This window comes from Onychomys torridus, chromosome 3 (assembly GCF_903995425.1).
Source record: "Onychomys torridus chromosome 3, mOncTor1.1, whole genome shotgun sequence".
In the NCBI taxonomy this organism is placed as follows: Eukaryota; Metazoa; Chordata; class Mammalia; order Rodentia; family Cricetidae; genus Onychomys; species Onychomys torridus.
The window spans coordinates 111,606,661-111,630,816 of record NC_050445.1 but is presented as its reverse complement, the minus strand read 5'-3'; the positions used below and the strand labels follow the sequence as shown (position 1 = coordinate 111,630,816).

General features: G+C 44.2%; 1 protein-coding gene across 11 annotated transcripts in view; it reads right to left on the bottom strand.

Annotated features, from left to right (window-relative positions):
- The window catches only part of C3H2orf42 (chromosome 3 C2orf42 homolog), a 42,044-nt gene that overhangs the window by 7,962 nt on the left and 9,926 nt on the right, over window positions 1-24,156 (bottom strand). For 9 of the 11 annotated variants that reach the window (XM_036181107.1, XM_036181112.1, XM_036181105.1 and 6 more), the window contains 7 exons: window positions 19,007-19,271; window positions 17,075-17,909; window positions 15,828-15,938; window positions 11,713-11,817; window positions 6,921-7,025; window positions 2,864-2,971; window positions 1,462-1,562 (listed from right to left, as the gene is read on the bottom strand). In XM_036181107.1, the coding sequence (XP_036037000.1) occupies window positions 1,462-1,562; window positions 2,864-2,971; window positions 6,921-7,025; window positions 11,713-11,817; window positions 15,828-15,938; window positions 17,075-17,897 (1,353 nt within the window). In that variant the 5' untranslated portion in view covers window positions 17,898-17,909; window positions 19,007-19,271. Of the gene's footprint in view, window positions 1-1,461; window positions 1,563-2,863; window positions 2,972-6,920; window positions 7,026-11,712; window positions 11,818-15,827; window positions 15,939-17,074; window positions 17,910-18,082; window positions 18,118-19,006; window positions 19,272-24,156 lie in introns of those variants that run through there. The other 2 variants (XM_036181115.1, XM_036181116.1) reach the window with 2 other exon arrangements.

Here is a 24,156-nt window from a genome sequence, read left to right as displayed (position 1 = left end):
TCTAGGGTCTTCATAGATATCAGGATATCATGAATTAATTCATAAAGGAAATCCTGCCCCCCCACTTTTGAGATAGAGTTTTATTTGATAGCTTGGGCTGGTCTGGAACTCACCATGTAGACCACACTGGCCTCTGACTCCTGAGTACTTGGATTAAAGGCATGCACCATCATGCCTGGCCCCAAATCTGCTTTTTGACCCCAAAGGTAGTAGTTTCGTTTTTCATACAGGGTCTCATATAGCTGAGGCTGGCATCTAACTTGATAAGCAGTTGAGGATGACTGTGAACTTCTGATCCTCCTGCCTCCATCTTAGTGCTCGGACTCAAAGTGTTACCACCTCCCCATTTTATATGGTGCTGGAGTCATAGTTAAGGTCACTAAACCTTTACCTGTGGAGTCATCTCACAGACTTTCTAAAGCATGATATCTACCAAAATTAGACTCAGAGCTATACAGACTATGTCCAAACAGTCCTTTAGAATGAAAAAAGGAACTTCAAGAGCTGGGGAGATAGCTCAGTCAGTCCTTGGTATGCAAGCAGGAGGACCTTAATTTCAGTTGTCTCTAGAAAGCCAGGTGTGGGGAGACTTGTTTGTAACTTCAGTGCCGAAGACACAAGAGACAGGTGGAACCCTGGAGGTCACAAGCCAGCCAGCCTAACCTATTTGGTGAGCTCATCAAGGCCAAATAAAGACACTGATTCGGACTGGAGAGATGGCTCAGAGGTTAAAAGCACTGACTGCTCTTCCAGAGGTCCTAAGTTCAATTCCCAGCAGCCACCCAACCATCTGTAATGAGATCCGGCACCCTCTTCTGCATACATAATCAATCAATCAATCAATCTTAAAAAACAAAAAAAGACACTGATTCAAAAACAAAGGTGGGAGAGACAGGTGGATCCCTGGGGCTCGCTGGATAGCTAGTCTGACTGAATTGGTTGAGCTACAGGTCAATGAAAGACTATGTCTCTTGCCAGGTGGTAGTGGAACACAACTTTAATCCCAGCACAGAGGAAACCCTGTCTCGAAAAACCAATAAGAAAAAGGGAGAGCAGGAGGGCTAGACAGATGGCTCAGAGGTTAAGAGGATTGGCTGTTCTTCCAGAGGTCCCGAGTTCAATTCCCAACAACCACAAGGTGGCTCACAACCATCTGTAATGAGATCTGGTGTCCTCTTCTGGCCTGCAGGCATACATGCAGACAGAACATTGTATACATAATAAATAAATCTGAAAGAAATAAAGAAAGGAAGGAAAGAAGAAAGAAAGAGGAAAAAAAGACAGCTAACACCCCAGGATGGTCAGGGCTGCTACACAAGGAAAAAAAAAAAAAAGACACCTAATGTGAACTTCTAGCCCACACATCCACAAATGTGCACATGTACCTGCACACACACACAGACACACAGACACACAGACACACAGACACACACACACGACTCCTGAGGAATAAACTCTTACCTCTGGGGTGTCTAAAATTTGTTTAACTTGCAGAATGTTAGTGATATGCCAGGTGTATTTGGAAAAGGTTCCCAGTGGCAAGGCATCTTTCCGGACAAAAGCTGCAGTGAAAAGGAAGGGACCAACATCAGGACCAGACAGCAACATCTTCAGTGTACCTGTTACTCAGTGTCGCTCTCACGCAGTACAGCCGTTCTCCTCCCATTCTGAATTCTACTTGGTCTGCAAGTGTCTAACAGTCTGCAGGTACTGACCAACCCAATGATATGGATCTCCACCACACAAGTCTCTGAGGCTTCTTCAACATGCTCACTTTTAGACCTTAGAAACTTGTTTAGGTGTTTCTTTTCTGTAGAGCTAGGATGAACCCAGACCCCTGTGCTATTGTCCCTGTGTCTGGCAGAGCTATGTGCATGGAACTCCATTCTGAAAATATCTTACAAGGTGGGACATAATGTGTCAATCAAATCAGTCCTTTAAAGACTTATGCGACCGCCTACCCACCACCTGCATGTGGGATTAAAGCAGCTCCAACAGAGGGCCCACTAATCTTATTGGTGGAGGTTCATTCTAAGAGGATTTGCTAAGGAATTATACACTATTTTTGTTTTGTTCTGTTTTTTTTGAGACAGGGTTTCCTCTGTGTAGCCCTGGCTGTCCTGCACAACAGACTAACCTCAACTCAAGAGATCAGCTTGCCTCTGCCTCCTGTGTGTTGTGTGTGCATCACCATGCCAAGTTGGACTTATATTATTGTTATTATTTATCATTTTGTCTTTCCAGACAGTTTCTCTGTATAACAGCCCTGGCTGTTCTGGAACTCACTTTGTAGACCAGGCTGGCCTCAAACTCACAAGAGATCCACCTGCCTCTACCTGGAGTGCTGGTATTTAAGGTGTGCACCACCACCACCACCACCTGTCAGAATTATAATCTTAATGTAGGAAGTGTTTCCCCCAGACCCAAGTTTTTGGAAAGCTCCCCTCTGGACTTCTGTCAGTTTAACACAAATGCTCTCAAAGATGCTGATAAGCAATCATGTCTGAGAGAGTGGAACCCCAGGTCCATTTGCATATTGATGACATATTTATTAATGTCCCTTTAGGTTTTGGCCCCTGGGGCTTCAGATGTTTTTGTGGAAACTGCACCAGACCTAGAAGTATCAAACAGTCTTTGCTAGTCATTTACAAAGTTTACATCTCCTGAATGTTTCCATTTGCTCTTACTGGAAAAAGTATCTGCCTTTGGAGGGTTGGTCACTGTTCTAAGAGCTAATTACTGTAGGTTTCATGCTCTGGTAACATGCCCAGACTTGCTAACCCTGAAAGTCCCATGTAGATTTTTCCACACATAGTTCTTTAAGGTCACAATTGCCACTGGTCTTCCCAGGGAGACTCTGCACCTGTGGTGGAGTTGGGGAGCCGCTTTTTTGCACTTCCTATGGATATTCTCTGTTGCAAGGCATCAAAAAAGGACTGAGGAATGTGGAACACCAGAGGCTCTGGTTTGCCTGCAGAAAAAAGAAGGAAGTCATTTAAGGAAATGATTGTCCTCTTGATGTGAAAGGAGAGGGCAAAGGAAGGGAAGAAGGGGTCGGTAATCAAAGGTGCCTGATGTGGACTGGGGAGACAGTTCAGTGCCTAAGGCCACCTGCTGCCAAGCCTGACAACCTGAGTTCAACTCATGGAGCCACACGGTGGAAAGGGAGAACCAACTCCTGCAAGCAGTCTTTTGACTGACATATTGGCCATGGCATGAACGTGCATGCACCCTCTTCCAGCCAAATGAATAAGATGTAGTGATAATAATAATAATAATAATAATAATAATAATAATAGAAAGGCTCGTGGGATTTCCTGAGCCAAGGACTGCATCGGCCTTGTCCTTCACTCCTTGCTCAGAACACGCCTGTCCTTCACCAGGAGGACTTCAGATGGCTAGTTGTGTAAGCACCAGAGTAGACTTCTTCATTGAAGGGCATAGTGTGGTGACATTTTATTTGCATGTTAATAAAGTCTGCCTGGAGATCAGAGGACACAGCAAGCTGGTAAACACGGAAGTCAGGCTGTGGTAGCACACGCCCTTAATCAAGTCACATGGCAGGCAGAGTCTCTGTGTGTTCAAGGACACACTAAGGAACAGCCAAGTGTGGTGACACCTGCCTTTAATCCCAGTACCAACATAGAGACCTGGAGGTCTGTACAGACAGGCAGTGACAAGGAAGTGAGGTAGCTGGGCTAAGAACCAATGAGAAGGCAGAACAGCAAGGCAATAAAGGCGCAGGTAGATAGGAAGTCACTCCTTTTTGGCAGCCACAGAGCTGAAGGGGTAAGGTTGGTGGCTCTCACTGTTTCCCTGATCTCTAAGGCTTTCACCCCTATATTTGACTCCGTGTTCTTATTTAATAAGACCACTTAGAAATTGGTCTACAGCACAGGAAATGAGAACACCTAAGGAGAGCTGAGGAGCCTCTGGTTGGCTGGTCCGTTTGAACTCTGGCCTCTGCCCAGGCACCTGCCAGCTGCACTCCTGTTGAAGCAAGCCGGAGGCTGCTCTCACCTGCATGCTCAGGACCATGAGTGCTGAAGATACAAGGTTTGAGTGCTCAGGTCCAGTCAGCATCAGTCTGTCACTCCAGGGCACATTCAGTCTGGGAAAACATCTTCATCTCTTCATTTGGATGAAGAAAAAGTCAACAGTTCTGTAGAGGGGTGCACGAGCTCAGAGTTTTTCCTAATCCTAGCAGAAGGGAATATCCAGAGCTCTATGGCTAAGCACAGAGTTGTGATTCACCTGAAAGAGATTTTCCCCCTAGATACAGGGTCTCTCTGTGTAGCTCTGGCTGTCCTGAAACTCACTTTGTAGGCCAGGCTGGCCTCAAACTCTCAGAGATCCACCTGCCTCTGCCTCCCTAGTGTTGGGATTAAAAGCATGTGCCACCATGCCTGGTTGAGAAAGATATTTTTCAGACATGCTTTTACTCTGTAGCACAGGCTGACCTCAAACCTGTAGTGATCCTCCTTCCTCTGTCCCATGAGTGTTAGAACTACAGGGCGTGCCACCACACCTGGCTCTGAGAGAGTCTCCAGCTGACTTGAAGAGTTAGCTCAACAGTTATGAGCACTTGTTCTTGCAGAAGAACCAGGTTTGGTTCCCAGCACCGATATGGTGGCTCACAACCATCCATAACTCCAGTTTCAGGGAGTCTGATTACCTCTTCTGACCTTTACAGACACCAAGCATGCATGTGGTGCACATACATATATTCGAGCAAATAACTCAATCAAATAAATCTAAATATTGTTCTTTCTTTTTTTTAAGAAAAGATTTATTTTGTTTATTATGTATACAGTGTTCTGCCTGCATGTGTCCCTGCAGGCCAGAAGAGGGCACCAGATCTCATTACAAGTGGTTGTGAGCCACCATGTGGTTGCTGGGAACTGAACTCAGGACCTCTGGAAGAGTAGTCGGTGCTCTTAACCACTGAGCCATCTCTCCAGCCCCTAAATATTTTTTTAATGTTAAAAAATACATTAAAATGAGTTAGGCATGGTGGGACACTCTATAATCCCAGCATTTTTAAAGGCTGAGGCAGGATTGTGAGTTTGTGACATAGTTCTCAAAAACAAAAAACAAAACATAAATTAGGGGTTGGAGAAATGATTCAACACTTGATGCTCTTCCAGAGGATCAGAGCATGGTTCCCAGCACCAATGTCAGGTGCCTCACAACCATCTGTAACTCCAGATCTGGGGAGCCTGACATTGTCTTCAGACCTCTGTGGGCAACTGCACTAATGTGGGGGGTATGTGCACACGCACGCACACATACGTACACAGACAGACAGACAGACAGACAGACAGACAGACAGACACACACACACACACACACACACACACACACGCACACTGTGGTTGTGATGGGATCAGGCACCTCACACTCCTGCTGTGCACAGCAGGAATCTCTCTTGCCACCATGACTTCCCCACTATGATGAACCCGTACCCCTACACTGTGAGCCCAAACAAGCCCTGGCTTTTTTTCCTAGAACTCGCTTTGTAGATCAGGCTGATCTCAAATTCACTGAGATCCACCTGTCTCTGCCTCCAAGTGCTGGGATTAAAGCCATGTATCACTACCACCTGGCTTGCCTACTTTTATTGACTGTAGAATGCCTACCAATGTCAAAACTCAGTGCTTGGTGTGTACGGATGTATGTGTGCATTCATGTTTGCAGGTGCATGCGTACTTGTATGCAGGTGTGTGGAGGCCAGAGGTGAATTTCAAGTTTTCTTTCTTTCTTTTTTCTTTTTTCGGTTTTTTGAGACAGGGTTTCTCTGTTTAGCTTTGGCACCTTTCCTGGAACTTGCTCTGTAGCCCAGGCTGGCCTCAACTCACAGAGATCCGCCTGCCTCTGCCTCCCAAGTGCTGGGATTAAAGGTGTGTGCCACCACCGCCTGGCAAATTTCACTATGTTCACCCACTCAGTTAAAAATCTCTGTCACCTTCTCCATTCACACTCAGTGTTGTGTTTCTAGATAAACCCAAATCTAGTCAAGGCGAGAATGAAGATGAACTGCCACCCCATCCACCTGGAATGTGCTCAGGGCAGTGGACAAGCACTAATGACTCTCCTCTGCTGACTTCACTGGGTTTCCAGGAGGGCTTCAGCATCACACTCTGATCCAGCCTGTGTGCCCCAGCCTTCTTCAGCCTATGCATTTGGTACAGCATTAGTTTTCACAGGTTTAGGCTTTCTTTGAGCCTTCCCCTCCCTGCTTGGATTTATAATACATCTAAAACTTTGGCCTCTGCCCCACAAGACACAAACTCTTAAGATAAAGACCCAGGCAGACCACAGTTCTATCTCCTATTCTTTTTTCTCCTGTCTCTAAATTAATTCTGTTGGTTCTGTACTCCAATAATGACAATTATTTAATGATTCTTTAGTTCTTTCAACTTTGGTGTCTCTCTTCTTCTTTTGCTTGTTTGTTGTTTTTATATACATTATTTATTTATGGGGGAGGGGAGGGCGTGTTGCCACAGTGCATATGTAGAGGTCAGAGGACAACGTGTGGGAACTGGTTCTCTTCTTGGATCCTTGTGGGTCTTGGGGATCAAACTCAGGCTGTCAGGCTTGGCAGCAAGTGCCTTACCACTGAGCCATCTGGCTAGCTAATTTTTTGTCTTAGTATTGGGGACTAACCCCGAGACGTGTGTATGTACGACACATGCTCTAACATTAAGCTCTACCTCTATTCCACTCTTCTTTGAAACAACAAAACAGGTCTCACTCTGTAACTCAGGGCAACCCCCCAGCCTCAGTACTGCCACACTGGCCTGACTTTTACTTTCTTGTAGTTCTGTGTTCTCGAAACTCAAGTTCACTTACTGTCCCTGTGAATCAGAGTGGAACTACTGAACGTCACTTTGGCGTCTCCTACTTCCAGCAGTACTTACCATCAAACTGATAGTGCATGGTTTGATGGATACGCTCTGTGACACTGGCCAGCCAATCCTGGAAGGACAAGGTCACTTGTGCCTCATCTAACAGCTGACCACAGACTAGGAAAAGGAAAAAAAAAACTTTTTTCATTAACTTTCTCTTTCTTTCTTTCTTTCTTTTTTTTTTTTTTTCTGAGACAAGGTTTCTCTGTGTAGCTTTGCTCCTTTCCTGGAACTCACTCTGTAGCCCAGACCAGCCTCAAACTCACAAAGATCTTCCTGCCTCTGCCTCCAGAGTGCTGGGATTAAAGGCACACACCACCACCACCTGGCCTACACATTTTTATGATGTCCAGTGTGATAACAGACTTCTTTTTTTAAAGATTTATTTATTATTTTATGTATATGAATGCTCTATTGACTTTATGTCAGAAGAGGGCATCAGATACCACTAAAGATGGTTGTGAGCCACCATGTGGTTTCTGGGAATTGAACTCAGGACCTTTGGAAGAGTAGCCAGTGCTCTTAACCTCTGAGCCATCCCTCCAAGCCCCCAGACTTTTCTTTAATATTTATTTTTATTTATGTGTCTACATGGGTACCTACATATATGTATATGCACCATGTGCATGCAGTGCTCTCTGAGGCCAGCAGGCCATTGAATCCCCTGAAGCTGGAGTTATAGATGCTTGTGAGCTACCCAGTGTGAATTCTGGGAACTGATCTTAGGTCCTCTCTAAGAGTACCAAGTGTTCTTAACTGCTGAGCCATCTCTCCAGCCCTATTTAAAAAAAAAAAAAAAAAATCCATTTATACTGGGCATGATGGTATATCCTTGTAATCCCAGCACTTAGGAGGTAGAGGTAGGATAATGGTAAGTTTCAGGCATACTTGGGCTACACAGTAAGCTTGTGGCCAGCCTGGGTTACATGAGAACCTGTCTCAAAAGAACAAAAGTAAATTCATTTGCAAAAATGAATGCACAGAGAAACCCTGTCTCAAAAAACCAAAAAAAAAAAAAAAAACAAACAAACAAACAAAAAAACCAAAAAACCCCAAAACACACACACACACACACACACACACACACACACACACACACACACACACAAAACCCAAAAAACCAAAAAAGAATGCAAAGTCCTTAAGACCAATAGGTTTAAGACTGTTAATCACGGGCTAGAAAGATGACTTAGCAGCTGAGAAAAATTGCTGATCTTCTGGAGCACTCTAATTCTGATCCCAGCATTCACATCAGGTGTAATTTTAGTTCCAAGGGATCCCACACCCTCTTATAGAAATTATTCCCATTTCTGAGTATGTATTTGCCTAACACAAATTCTTTCAGTAATAAAGCTCTCTGTTTCCTACTAAGACGAGAGGCCAGGAGTGGTGATGTCTACTTATAATGCCAGCATTTGGGAAGTAGAGGTAGGAGGAGCAGGAGCTCAGGGCTATCCATGGCTACATAGTGAGTTCTGAGAAAAATAGGTTGAACAGCCAGGTGTAGTGGCCTATGCCTTTAATCCTAGTACTCAGGAGGCAGAAGCAGGTGGATTTCTGAGTTCAGGGCCGGCCTGGTCTACATATCAAGTTCCATGACAGCTAAGGGATACACAGTGAGACTCTGTCTCAAAACCAAATCAAGCCAAACCAAGCTCTGGAGAGATGGCTTAGAGGTTAAGAACACTGATTGCTCTTGAAGACCAGGGTTTGATTCCCAGGACCCACTTGGCAATTTATAATTGTTTATAATTCCAGTTCTAAAGGGATCTGATGCCCCTTCTGGCCTCTGCAGGCATTAGGCATGCACATTTTACACAGACATACATGCAAATGCTTATTCACATGAAATAAAAATAGTAATAAAAATAATGAAACAAAAAGTTGAGCACGCCACTTAGAGAGGTCATTCTAGTAACAAGGGAGGGAAATTAATGGGGCCAGAATAAAGAGCTGGGAGTATATGGGGCTCAGTGGAGTACACATGCCTAGCATACTTGAGGCCCTGGTCCAATCCTTTGCATCATAAAAGCAAATAAAAAAAAGATATAACTTAGAGCTTTAAAAATTTTGTTTTTAGCCAGGTGGGCAGTGTTGGCACACACCTTTAATCCCAGTACCTGGGAGGCAGAGGCAGGTAGATATCTGTGAGTTCGAGGCCAGCCTGGTCTCCAAAGCTAGTTCCAGAACAGCTAGGACTGTTACACAGAGAAATCCTCTCTTGAAAAAAAACCTGCCTCCGGGCAGTGGTAGCGCACACCTTTAATCCCAGCACTTGGATCTCTATGAGTTCGAGACCAGTCTGGGCTACAGAGTGAGTTCCAGGACAGCCAGGGGTACACAGAGAAACCCTGTCTAAAAACAAAAAACAAAAAACAAACAAACAAACAAACAAACAAACAAAAAAACCAAAACAAAACAAAACAAAAAACAAAAAAACCCCCAAACCAAACCAAACCAAACCAAAGCAAAGATTTTGTTTTCACAGGTGGTAGTAGCATATGCCTTTAATCCCAGTACTTGGGAGGCAGAGGCATCAAACATCTGAGTTTGAGGTCAGCCTAATGTGGGATATTTACATCGTGTGAAGATGTGTTGCTGTGATTGGTGTAAGAAAAAGCTGAACGGCCAATAGCTAGGCAGGAGGTATAGGTGGGACTTCTGGGCAGAGAGAACTCTGGGAAGAAGAAAAGTGGAGTCGCCAGCCAGACATGGAGAGGAAATAGGAGGTGCAAGATGGGAGAAAGGTAATGAAATGTAACAGAATTGGGGCTGAAGATATGGCTCAGTGGTTAAGACCACTGGCTGGTCTTCCAAAAGACCCGGGTTCAATTCTCAGCACCCACATGGCAGTTCACAACTGTCTGTAACTCCAGTTCTAGGAGATCTGATACCTTCACACCAATGCATATAAAATACATTATTTAAAAAAACGAAATGTTTTTGGTTGTGAACCTAGCCTTTAATGGCTGAGCCATTGGAAATAGCTGGGCGGTGGCAGCGCATGCCTTTAATTCCAGTACTTGGGAGGCAGAGGAAGGTGGATCTCTGTGAATTCCAGGCCAGCCTGGTCTACAGAGCGAGTTCCAGGACAGGCACCAAAACCACCCTGTCTTGGGGGAAAAAAAAGTGACAGAATATAGAATAATATAAATGGGTTAAGTTATAAGACCTAGTTGGGACAAGCCTAAACTAAAGTACAAGCTTTCAAAATTAATAAGAAGTTTCCATGTCGTTCTTCGTGAGCTGGCAGCAGACAAAAAAGCTTGTTACAGCCTGGTCTACAGAGTGAATCCCAAGACAACCAGGGCTACACAGAACAACCCTGTCTCAAAAAACGAAACAAAATTGTTTTCAGTCATTTTAAAGTTTTTTCTTTACATGACTATATACAGCTTTTTGTTCTTATGTTCTCATACAGTTGTAGGGAATACAAAGCTTTCCTGGGTGTGATAGTGTGCATGTACCTACAACCCAAGTACTCAGGAGGCTAAGGCAATACGATCTGCAGTTTGAAGCCATCCTGGGCTATGCAGTGAGACCCAGTCTCAAACTTACAATAACAAACCCCCAGGAGTTTGTACTCCCATCACCTATGTTCCCCAGAGTAACATCTTATAATGTATAAAATAAATACTCACTAGAGAAAATGACATGGACCCATGGGCTCATCTGCCCCTCACAAGCTGCCCATACCCTGTGTGGTGGGTGCACACAGCTCTGCATCCTATCTATGTTTAGCCACAGTCAAGACAAAAACACTTCCACTGCAAGACACCTTCCCACTAACCCTGGCAAGATCCATCCTGTCTCTGTGATTATAGACTTAGCGTTGTTGTCGTTATTATTATTATTATTATTATTATTATTATTATTATTTCATCTTGGCGCTTTAAAGTAAGGTCTTGCATGTAGCCCTGCCTGGCGTGGAGCTCAGCGTGCAGACCAGGCTGGCTTTGAGCTATGGTGACACTTCTACCTCTACTTCTTGAGTACTGGGACTACAGAAGTACACTACCATACAGGCAGCGTAGTTTATTATTTTTAAATTGGAGCTCACAACTGTCTGTAACTCCAGTCTCAGTGAGATCCAACAGCCTCGTTTGGCCTCTGAGGGCACTGACTGCAGGCACACAAGACACACATGCAAGCAAAACAATAGGTGTATATAGACAAACTAAATAATAACATAATAAATTTAGAGATTTATTTTTTTTTTTACACAGTATGTAATATGCGCCATATGCCTGCTCAGTGTGCTTGGAGGCTAGAGAGGGCACTGAATCCTTTGGAGCTGGAGTTACTTTTGGAGTTGAATCACAAGTCCAGAACCAGGTTGGTCTACACACTGAGTCACAGTTGTGAGCTGCTTGAAGTAGGTGTAGGAATTGAACCCAGTTCCCCTGAAAGAGCTCTAAACTGTTGAGCCATCTCTTTAGCCTTGAGATTGTTTTATTTCTGTGTGTATGTGCTTTTCCAAGACCAGAAGACACATAAGATCCCTTGGAGCTAGAGTTACAGGTGTTTGTGAGCTGCTCAAGAGTCCTGGGATCCAAACTCATGACAGCACCAAATTGTTGTAACTGCTGGACCCACCATCTTTCCATCCTAGCATAGTTTTGAGCATGAATTGAACCTGGGAGAACAGGAGAGACTTCAGCTACTGTGACTCTGTCTACTGCTGTTGTTGATGTCAGTGGCATGACACAGGAGGCAACTGACACACGACATCTCTTTGGATTATCCCTTCAGACTACCTCTGGATAGTACTCCACCCATGAAGCCCTTCTAGGCAGGGACTTACCCTGTCTTTTTAGTGAAGCGGCAACCACAGGCTTCTTCAGGCCACTCTTCCTTACACTGCTGTTCAATGGGTCTTGAGGCATCAATGAGCTGTTCACCTGTGAACCTAGATCACAAATGGGTTAGAATACTTAACACATGCCTAGGAACTGGGCTGCAACTCAGCTGGTGGAGCACAAGCCTAACGTGCTAAGTCCTGGACTGAGCCCTGTGCCCCATTAAACTGGGGGTGGTAGCCTAAGCCTGTAATCCCAGCAATCAGGAAGTGGAGGCAGAAGAATCAAGTCAGGGTCATCCTCCACAGCATGGCTAGCCTGGGGTTTAGGAGATCCTATCTCAAAAACCAAAACAAAGTAAGGCGGTGGTGACTCATGCCTTTATTCCCAGCACTCAGGAGGCAGAGGCAGGTGGATCTCTGTGAGTTCAAGGTCAGAGCTAGTTTCAGGACAAGCTAGGGATACACAAAAACCCTGTGTCAAAACAACAACAACAAAACGAACAAACTAAAAACTAAAAACCAAAACAAAATAAAACATGACATCATTTCTGCAGCTGGGTATGTAATTCCTCCCCCGCAAGAGTTTCTCTGTGTAGCTTTTGGAGCCTGTCCTGGAACTCACTCTATAGACCTGGCTGGCAGAGATCTGCCTGCCTCTGCCTCCCAAGTATCGGGATTAAAGGCATGCGCCACCACCGCCTGGCCCAGGTATGTAATCTTAGCACTTGGGAGGTAGAGGCAGGAAGATTAGGAGTTAAAGGTCTTCTCAGCTACATAGTAAGTTCATTAGACTCAGCTATATGAGACTCTGTCTCAAAAATGTCAGTCCCAGCCTACCACTCTCCAGGCAAAGTCTGCAGGCAAGTAAGACGGCTCAACAGAGAAAGGGACAAGTTGTCAAGCCTGAAGATCCTGAGACCCACATAGTGGAAGGAGTGAACCAACCTCCACCCAAGAATATATACATACATACATACACACAGTAGGAAAAAGTAATTTTATTGTTACATCTTTATTAATTTTTAAAGATGTATTTATTTTTATTTTATGTGCATTAGTGTTTTTGCCTTCATGTATATGTATGTGAGGATGCCAGATCCTTTGGAATTTGAGTTACAGACAGTTGTGAGCTGCCATGTCAGTGCTTGGGAATTGGCCGTGGACCCCTTCCAGGGTAGCCAGTGCTCTTAACTGCTGAGCCATCTCTCTAGCTCTCAACATTTTTATTTATTTTTTATGTGTGTGTATGGGTGTGCCACAGGGCACATGCAAAGGTCAGAGGATAATTTATGGGAGTTAGCTTTCTTTTCATCATGTAGGTCCCAGGGATTGACCTCAATTTTACTCAGGTCTTCAGGCATGATAGCATGAGCCTTTACCCACTGAGCTCTCTTCTAGAGATAATCTTTCTTTCTTTCTTTCTTTTTTTTTTTTTTAAAGATTGATTTATTTATTATGTATACAGCATTCTGTCTGCATGTATACCTGCAGGCCAGAAGAGGGCACTAGATCTCATTACAGATGGTTGGGAGCCACCATGTGGTTGCTGGGAATTGAACTCAGGACCTCTGGAAGAACAGCCGGTGCTCTTAACCTCTGAGCCATCTCTCCAGCCGTGGAGATAATCTTAAAAGAAGTCTGGGGCTGGAGAGATGGCTCAGAGGTTAAGAGCACCTGCTGTTCTTCCAGAGGTCCTGAGTTCAATTCCCAGCAACCACGTGGTGGCTCCCAACGACCTGTAATGAGATCTGGTACCCTCTTCTGGCCTGCAAGGACACATGCAAATAGAATACTATATACATAATAAATAAATAAATAAATCTTTAAAGAAAAAAAGAAGTCTGCAAACCTGTGGCTAGAGCAATGGCTCAGTAGTTAAGAGCACTGGCTGCTCCTACAGAGAAACCGGATTTAGTTCCCAACAACCACATGGTGGCTCACAACCATCTATAATGAGATCTAGTGCCCTCTTCTGATATACATACATGTATATGTATACACACAGGCAAGACACACATAAAATAAAATATCATTTTAAACTGGGCAGTGGTGGTGCATGCCTTTAATCCTAGTACCCGAGAGGCAGGTGGATCTCTGTGAGCTCAAAAAAACCAAAATCAAACCAAAAAAATCATTTTAAATTCTTTAAAATTATAAAACTTGATTTGATAATAATTTCTATAGCATCTAAAACACAGTCTTTGCTAATACCCCGGATAGCTGTAGTTTCTAGAAGGAACCAGTATTAACCTTTAACCACCAAACTGTAACTTTTCTTGTTGTTTATGAGATTGGGACTGCAAACAGAAGTGTGACGAAGGAATCTCCCATGGTTTTCATCTCTTTGATAACCAACATACTTTCTGGTGAGCTCTCGCCATTTACTTCTCTATGGATAGCTTTGCAATATTTCTTTGATTTTTGTTAGTTTGGTTGTTTTTGAGACAGTGTAGCCTAAAATGGCCTCAATCTTGCTACATAGCTAAGGATGACTTTAATCCTTATCCTCTAGTCTCCATCTTTAAGTGTTGGGATTACTTACATAGACCACTACAGCCAGTTTATTTATTGTTTGTTGTGTATGTATGTGTCAAGTTGTGGCTGCATTTCTGCTGAGCTACTCCTGGCTTGGTTCCAGAGAGTAGCACCTAGCCCTAATCCATCCTTTGTGAATCTTGTCTGGGAGTCTCCTGAGGATTAAAGGCCTATGCAAAACTTGGTTCAGGAAACTTGGAAAACCGTGGTACCTGAGAAATGGAGGAATTTGCACTTGGCATTTTATCTTTGGGAGCTCCTTTCGGGTTGCTTTGAAGATACAGAAATTAACTGGCTAAACTGTAAATAGAGAGAAAATAAAAATGCCCTGGGTGAAGGGGAAGTGCTTCAGTCCTCAGAGGTTGGATTCCCCTGCAGCCGCCAAAGGCTAAATTCATTCTTAAGGTGCGTTTGAGTCTTCTTTCCATGGATACAAGTGAACCCACACACCCATGCCATGACACACTGTAACATTAGGTGGTTGTGGGGTGAGCACTTTTGTGTGTAAGAATGTGGCAGCCAGAACAGGATGTTGGCTATCTTCCTGTACTGCTTTCTATCTACCATAATCCCATGAGAAGGGTCTCTCACTGGTGTTGTGGGATGTCTTTCTGCTGTGAATATGTTTTGCTATGATTGGTTAATAAAGAAGCTGCTCTGGCCTATGGCGATTAGGATATAGCCAAGCAAGAAATCCAAGCAGATAGACAGGAAGAGAAGAGAGAGGCAGAGAGACACCTGCCTGCTGCCCGCCCAAGGAACAACATGCCAGACAGGTAAGCCATGGAACACGTGGCAAAACATAGATGAGTAGAAATGGATTAATTTAAGTTTTAAGAGCTAGCTAGCAAGAAGCCTGCCATATGCTATGCAATTGGTAATTAATATAAACCTCTGAGTAATTATTTTATAAGTGTGGGAACACAGGCTGGGTGGGACCGGAGAAACCTTCTGACTACACACTGGACCTGAAGCTCTCCATTTTGGTTAGTTAACTTCTCAACACATTCCCAGGATCCACCAGTGTCCACCTGCCAATTTCTAGTATAATAAGCTGTTTAGTGTTGGGGACTTTGTCCATGCCAAAAAAACACTCTACCACTGAACTACATTCCCAATACACAGTGTGGTTTTTGTTATTGTTTTGGTTTTTTTGATATAGGGTTTCACTTCACAGATGAGGCTGGCTTGGAACTCTTAAGGTAGATCAGACTGTCCTCAAACTCAAGATCTACCCACCTCTGCTTCTAGAATGTACCACCCGGCCTGGCCCATACGTTAAAAAAAATAAATTGTTATGAACAAGAATCCTAGCAGGGCAGTGATGTCACATGCCTTTAATCCCAGTATGAGAGGCAGAGGCAGGTGGATCTCTGAGTTCAAGGCCAGCTTGGTCTACAGAGTGAATTCCAGGACAGTCAGGGCTACAGAGAAACCCTGTCTCGACAAATGAAAACAAAAATAAAACTTAAAAAAAACAAAACCAAACCAAAGAACAAGAGTCCTTTCCCACAATTCTTCGGACTCAGTGAAAGACAAAAGACGATCTCCAAACACTAAAGAAATAAGTGAAACTGTCTCACCAGACACTTCCTCCTTCTTCCTCTTCCGTGGCTTAGGGGCAGCAGATTCACAAGCTGAGACCGATGATTCTGAATGGCAGCCTAACTGGGGCACAATTAGTTCTTTAAGACCTTTAAAAAAAGTTTCTGAATTACTACTACTATCCAAAAGAAATTATGGGCCCCTAACTATAGAAAAAATAGTCCATAAAAATCTGACTCCAAAAAAAAAAAGATAGACCAGTTGCCTAAAGTAAAATATGTTACTTGAAAGAACTCTCCCAAACACTGTGATCTATTTAGGAGTGAGGAAGCAGCTCAGAGCAGAGCGCTTGCTTAGAATGTATAAGGCTCTGGGTTCCATTTCCAGCACACACACATACACACACACACACACACACACACACACACACACACACACACACACACATATTGTAAAATCCATTATCTCAATAATAATGTTCCTCTCTCTTTATTGTTAGTTTCAACCATCCAACCAAACTTTTATGCATGTGCTGTGCTGCTGGAATTCAAAGAAGGAATGCTAGGCAGGAGTAATGGCTCTGGCCTATAATCCCAGCACATAGGAGAGGCAAGAGGATTGGGTTTGAGGGCAGCTGGGTTTCTTTTTTAAGGCAAGGTTTCTCTGTGTAGCCTTGGCTGTCTTGGAGCAACTACCTTTGTAGACCAGGCTGGCCTTGAACTCACAGAGATTTGCCTACCCCTGCCTCCTGAGTGTAGGGATTAAAGACGTGCACCACCCCTGCCTGTCTAATAGTATGGTTTTGTTATGGTTTTTTTTTTTTTTTTGGGAGCTGAGGATCGAACCCAGGGCCTTGGTGCTTGCTAGGTAAGCATTCTACCGCTGAGCTAAATCCCCAACCCTTGTTATTGTTTTTTTGTTTTCTTGTTTTTTTTTAAGATACACTGGTGAGATGGCTCCGTAGGTAGAAGTACTTGCCATGGACCTGAGTTCAATTTCTGGATCCTTGTAAAGGTGGAAGGCGAGAAATGACACCAGAGTTGTGCTGAGATACATACATGTGAGCCATGGTACATATATACCTACCTATACCTACCTACCTACCTACACACACACACACACACACACACACACACACACACACACACACTAAAAAAGGGAGTGCTATGCATCTGTTCTCTGGCACCTGATTTTAAGGGCTGTTAAGACAAGTTCCAAAGGCATCAATAGAACACCTTCCCTGCCATTTTAGAACAACTGAATAACTGTCAATCTTCCCACCTACCGCTGGCATCAAAATTTAGGAAGTCCGAGAATTCCTGGGCCAATGTTTCATCACTGGCAAAGGCACAGAGGCAGGCAAAGAAGTGGATGCACCTCGGGGCTGCCTCAGCCTTGGGGACGCTGGACTTGTGTGACTTCAGAGTCTGGCAGGAGCAGAAGAAGCGGCGCTCTGGCAAGCTTCTGGAGCTGATTTTCTGCGTGAAGGACGTGTGCAAATAGCCCAAGCTGTGCTTTTGGCTCGCCTTGCATTTCACTACCATGATGTTTTTAGTGACTCTCTGTACCAGGGGACCCGTAGGTTCTGTGGCCAATTGCCAGATGGTCTGTTTGGTTTCTGGGGAGGCCTGCATAGCATTCAAGACTGAACTCTTCAGAGTCAGAGGGGTAGCCTCTGCCTGGCAGTTAACTGCTAGCTTGATGTGCTGGCACTGGTTTTCCACCATGCCTTGAGTGGCAGCTTTCAAACAGGAGGGGACATAACACCGGCCAGAGCTCAGCTGAGTGATGATTGTCCCATCCACTGTCTGGATTGTCGTCTCTGAAACACCTAGCTCCACAAAGCATCGGTAGTCTGGGCCCCGGTCTCTTTGCCGCACAGAGTAGACCTGTAGATCAGAGCCTGTGATGATTTTGACCGCTTCAATACTAGGCTGCTTCCGGGCACCATAGCGAAATATGGTTCCGCATGTCTTGTTCTTACAGCTCAACCCACGAGTTCCATTGTACGTACCACATCGGGGACACTTCCTGATTCCCCTCAATGTGGCCTTCCCCAAGTCAGATAAGAAAGCTGGGACTTTAGTCCTCTGAGAGTTTGGTTCCATTGTTCACAGTCCCTAGAAAGACAAGACCATCAGCAGAACACATTCACACAAAGTTGACACTGAGAGAGAGAAAAAGAGAAGGAGGGATTTCTATTTATGACATCGGATCTCACTTTGTAGCTCAGACTGGCTTGTAAAAATGTAGCTGTGCTAGGTAATTTCCACTTGACACAAGCTAGAGTTACCTGAAAGAAGGGACCCTCAATTGAGAAAATGCCTTCATAATGTCTGGCTGTAAGGTATCTTCTTAATTAGTGATTGATGGGGAGGACCCAGCCCATTGTGGGTGGTGCCATCTCTGGGCTGGTGGTCCTGGGTTCTATAAGAAAACAGACTGATACCAGGCATGGTGGCACACCTTTAATCTCAGCACTCAGGAGGCAGAGGCAGGTGGATCTCTGTGAATTCAAGGCCAGCCTGGGCTACAAAGAAAGTCCCAGGACAGCCAAGGCTGTTACACAGAGAAACACACACACAGAGAAAAACACACACACACACACACACACACACACACACACACACACAGAAAAAAAAGTTTAAAAAAACCAAAAAAAGAATAAAGATAGGAAGGAAGGGAGGAAGGAAGGAAGGAAGGAAGGAAGGAAGGAAGGAAGGAAGGAGGAGCGAGCAAGCAAATAAGCAGAGCAATCCAGTAAACAGCACCCATCGATGGCCTCTGCACCGGCTCCTGCCTCCAGGTTCCTGCCCTGTTTGAGTTCCTGTCCTGACGTCCTTTGATGATGTGGAAGTGTAAGCCTTTCCTCCCCAACTTGCTTTTTGGCTGTTGTGTTTTGTTGCAGAAACAGTAGCACTAACTAAGACAGTAATCCAGGCTAGTCTCAGATTCTCTCAGATCCTTCCGCCTTAGCCTCCCAAATCTCTGGGCCTAGGATGCTGCTTTAGCACCACAAACACTGGAGATGGTGGTACATACCCAGCACTCAGGAGGGAACATGAATCCAGTGTCATCCTCAGTTACAAAGGAGTTCAAGGCCAATCTGGGCTACATGAGAACCTATCTCAATAAGAAAGGGCCAGAGCACAGGAGAGACGGATTCTTTCCCTTCTACTGGTCCCCAGAATCCCAGCCCAGTCCTTCCCAGTCCTACCTGTACCAGCTGCCAGGGCACCTGGGGAAGAGTGGAACCTGAGTCCATAAGACCTAAAGTGTGTTTCATTAGTTTGTGACGATCAAACAGCACAGAGACAGGCATGCTCATTTGCAGCGAGATATGCCACTTGGCCTAAGTCTTCTGAAGGCTGATCTCTGATGTAACAATGCAGACATTCTCTTTCCCCCTGGCAAAGCTCGCTCAGGGTTCCAGTCAGAGTTCCAGTTTGATTCCAGCTCCCCTAGGTAGAGATCTTGGCAGCCTAAAGCAAAACAAGAGAAGACAGTTGTCATGTGACAAAGGTGGTTCTTTCCACTTAGAAATTGGCAGAATAGGGGCTGGGACAGCTCAGCAGCAGAGCAGGTGCACAGTGCACATCAAGTCCTGGGGCCAGTCCTCAGCACCAGAACACCAGCACAAGCAAAAGCCCCCGTGGGTCTACATCTCAGTTTTTGACAATTACTTGAGAAATCCTTGTCAAATACTGCTATGGAGGTTTCTAACAAGAATGTAATACAGCAGTAGTCATGCATTATGCAGGGCTGACAGAAGCGCAAGTCACAGCAGCAAACTGCTCACACTCGTCTTCCCTAATGGTGATACATAATATCTTTAAGTGCTTTAGCTCTCTTATTTCAAACTGAAATTTCATTTATTTACTTATTTTCCACTGAAATTTCATTTATGTATGTATGTATTTATTTATTTTCCAGAGCTGAGGACCGAACCCAGGGCCTAGCCCTTGCTAGGCAAGTGCTCTACCACTGAGCTAAATCCCCAAGCCCTCACTGAAATTTTTGAAAATTCATTTTTATGTGTCTGAGTGTTTTTTTTGTCCTGCATGTATATCTATGCACCAACTGCATGCCTGGTGACTATGGAAGTCAGAAGAGGGCACCAGACGCCCTAGAACGGGAGTTATAGATAGTTGTGAACCACAATGTAGGTGCTGGGAACCAAACCTGTGTCCTCTGGAAGAGCAGTAAGTGCTCCTAACTGCTGTGCCATCTCTTCACACCTCCCCCTCGACACTGAATGTAGCCTAGGATGACTCTGAACTTCTCCTCTTCCAGCCTCCAACTCTTTTTTTTTTTTTTTTTTTTGGTTTCTCCAAGACAGGGTTTCTCTGTGTGTAGCTTTGCACTTTTCTTGGAACTCACTCTGTAGCCCAGGTTAGCCTTGAACTCACAGAGATCCACCTGGCTCTGCCTCCCAAGTGCTAGGATTAAAGGTGTTCACCACCACCGCCAGACCCAGTGTCCAACTCTTTTTTTTTGTTTGTTTGTTTTTGTTTTTTTGTTTTTTTTTGGTTATTCACCTCAGCAGAATGCCGAATGCTGTTTATTGAAGGAGGGAGGAGGTCTTAAATATAGGCTTACAGCACAATGGGGGAACCCTGGAGGGCAGTTCACTACCGATGTTTTACAATCTTGCATCTAAGCTGTTAATGCCCAATATGCTGGATACATAGACAAGGAGCTTCCCTTAAGCATTCAGGAGGATGGAAACCGGCCGGGAATTAGCATAGGGAGGACATCGAGGTTAAGGTCAGCAAGCAAGGCAACAGCTACCCAAAAACGGGGGTCAGGGACCTACAGGTCCCCCCTTTTACTAAAAAATGAGCTTCTGACTTAGGTTGCGTGGAACGTCAGCAGGTCACCTTACCAGGCCACACAGGCACTCTGTCTTAGGTTGGTGAGCACCCTCCACAGCATCCAACTCTTGAGTGCTACGATTACAGGCATGTGCTGCCATCTCCCCACATCACCACTACTTATTTAGAGATGCTATTTTTTTTTTTAAATGTGCATTAGTGTTTTGCCATGGGTGTCAGTCAGGTCTCCTGGAACTAGAGTTACAGACAGTTGTGAGCTGCCATATGGGTGCTGAGAATTGAACCTGGATCCTCTTGTAGAACAGTTAGTACTTTTTTTTTTTTTTTTTTTTAAAGATTTACTTATTTATTATGTATACAACAAGTATGACTGCAGGCTAGAAGAGGGCACCAGATCTCATTACAGATGGTTGTGAACCACCATGTGGTTGCTGGGAATTGAACTCAGGACCTCTGGATGAGCAGTCAGTGCTCTTAACCTCTGAGTCATCTGTTCAGCCCTGACACTACTTATTTTTGAGACAGATGGCCTCAAACTTCCTATGACTCTGAACCTCTGGTCCTCCAGCATCAACTTCCAAATACTGAGATTTCTGGCATGTGCCATAATGCCCAGTTTATACAGTGCTGAGGAATCAAATCCAGGGCTTTGTGGATGCTAGGCAAATACACTCACTGACCTGCTTCCTCAGCTTCTTAAGTTCAGTGTCTATAACACTATTATTTATTTATTTATTTTTGTTGCTTTTTGAGACAGGGTTTCTCTTGGGTCGTTTTGGAGCCTGTCCTGGAACTTGCTCTGTAAACCAGGCTGGCCTCGAACTCACAGAGACCTGCCTAGCTCTGCCTACCTAGTGCTAGGATTAAAGGTGTGTACTACCACTGCCTAGCTATACTTAACTAATACTCCTGTCTCCTGTGTATGTGTAAATATGAGCATTGTCCCAAGTAAGGAGCCAGGGGGTGACAATGGGTGTCCTTCTCAATTGATTCACACCTTTTCTTTTTTTTTTTTTTTTTAAGATAGGGTCTCTATATGTAGCCCTGTCTATCTTGAACTCAGTATGTAAACCAGGCTGGCCTGAACTCCCAGAGTTTGCTTGTTTTTGTCTCCTGGGTGCTGGGACTAAGGCCTGTACCACCACACCTGGTCCATTGTGGGTCCCCCCCACCCCCAGACAGGGTTTCTTTGTGTAGCTTTGCGCCTTTCCTGGATCTCACTCTGTAGTCCAGGCTGGCCTCGAACTCACAAAGATCTGCCTGCCTCTGCCTCCCAGTGCTGGGATTAAAGGCGTGCGTCACCACTGCCTGGCTGTATTTTTTTTTTTTTTAAAGATTTATGTGTATGAATGTTTTGCCTGCAAGTATGTATGTGCACCACATCAGATGCCCTGGAACTGGAGTTACAGGTGACTGTGAGCTACCATGTGGGTTCTAAGAACAGAATTCAGGTCCTCTGCAAGAACAACAAATGCTCTTTACCACTGAGTCATCTCTAGCCTTACACCTAAGTTTTTGAGACAGGGTCTTTCACTGAACCTGGATCTCATCATTTTGTCTAGTCTGGTTGGCAAGCAAACCCCAGGGATGCTCTTGGCTCTGCCTCCCAAGCACTGGGACTACAGTATGCACCTCTGTGCCTGGCTCCTCTATATGAGGGTTCTGCAGGCAGGAACTTCACCATAAGAACCATCTTTTCGGCCACTTAATGCTTTTTTTTTTTTAACTCTTTTTTTTTTTTAAAGCTGAGGATCAAACCCAGGGCCTACCACTGAGCTAAATCCCCAACCCCATGCTTTTTTATTAAAAGGGAAAAAAAAAAAGGTAATCTGCTTGTGATTCTTTAAAAAATATGTAGGTAAAAATCAGATTGTATAATATACTGCCAATTGTGCATAAAATAATGGAGAAACAAATTTACAAATACACATATACATGCTTATTTGTATTAGCTTGTAAATAAAGTAGTCTTTTTGTTTTGTTCAGGGTCTCACCATGTAGCCCTGGCTGGCCTGAGACTCACTAGTAGACCAAACTGGTCTGGAACTAATAAGAATCAGCTCCCTCTACCACCTGAGTGCGGGGATTAATCTAATCATTAAAGGCATGAGCAACCATAGCCAATTTCTCAAAATGTTTTCAGAGATCTATTCTTATTTGTGTATCTGTCTGTATGAATATATGCACAGAGGCCAGTAAGAGGGTAGGATCTTCTGGAGCTGGAGTAACATGCAGTTAAAAAGGTGACTGATGGCGCTGGAGGGATGGCTCAGAGGTTAAGAGCCCTGCTTGTTCTTCCAGAGGTCCCGAGTTCAATTCCCAGCAACCACATGGTGGCTCACAACCATCTGTAATGTGAGATCTGTTGCCGTCTTCTGGCCTGCAGACAGAACACTGTATATACAATTACAAAATAAAAAGGGTTGGGGATTTAGCTCAGTGGTAGAGCACTTGCCTAGCAAGCACAAGGCCCTGGGTTCGATCCTCAGCTCAAAAAAAAAAAAAAAAAAAACCAGCTGCCTGATACCAGTATTGGGAACTAGCAAGCACTTTTAACTGCTGAGCTATTATTCTAATTCCTGTAAAATCTTTTTGTTAAATGAAGTATTTCAGTGTATCAGTAAGTCATGTTTGTTTATCCACTTATCAGTCAACTGACACTTGGCTTATTCCTAAGTTTTTGGCTACAATACATAGTGCTGAGATTATTGGGACAAATATTTGTGTAGTCAAATGTTTTCACATAAACTTATACTGGCAAAAAAAAAAAAAAAAAAAAAAAAAAGGCCAGGTGGTGGTGGCACATGCCTTTAATCCCAGCATTCGGGAGGCAGAGGCAGGCAGATTTCTGTGTGTTCGAGGCCAGCCTGGTCTCTAAAGTGAGTTCCAGGAAAGGCGCAAAGCTACACAGAGAAACTCTGTCTCAAAAAACAAAACAAACAAACAAACAAACAAAAAAAAAAACAGCCAAAAAAACTTATATTGGACTGGAGGTAGTACAATTTATTGGGTACTATATACTATTTCTTTTATTTTGTTTTTAAGATAGGGTTTTATTCTGTGACTTAGAATATATTATGTAGCCTAGGCAAGCCTGGAAACCTTAATAATCCTCTTCCTCAGCCTCCTAAGTGATAGGATTACAGGTATGTACCACAATGCAGGGCTATATAGCTCAATACATGTAAACATTATGTAATGTTCAAACACAGTAAACATGGCTATCTCCTCTGAACATGACATTTCAGAACCTGAAAAGCTGTTTTCCAAAGGGGCTGTGTGCTTCATATTCATTTCTGCACAATCGTCTTCGTTTCAGCCCTCTGACTGTAGTGGGCATCAGAGGCGCCTCACTGCAGTTTCATCTGCAAATCTCTATTGGATACTTCTGTTGAGCAAGATTTCTCATGACTAGCCATTTGAAACAGTACACCACATGGAAGGAATTAAATATAGAAGCCCATACATTGTATGATTCTATGAGTGAAACATCCAGAATAGGAAAATATGTAAAAACAGAAGGAGGTTAGTG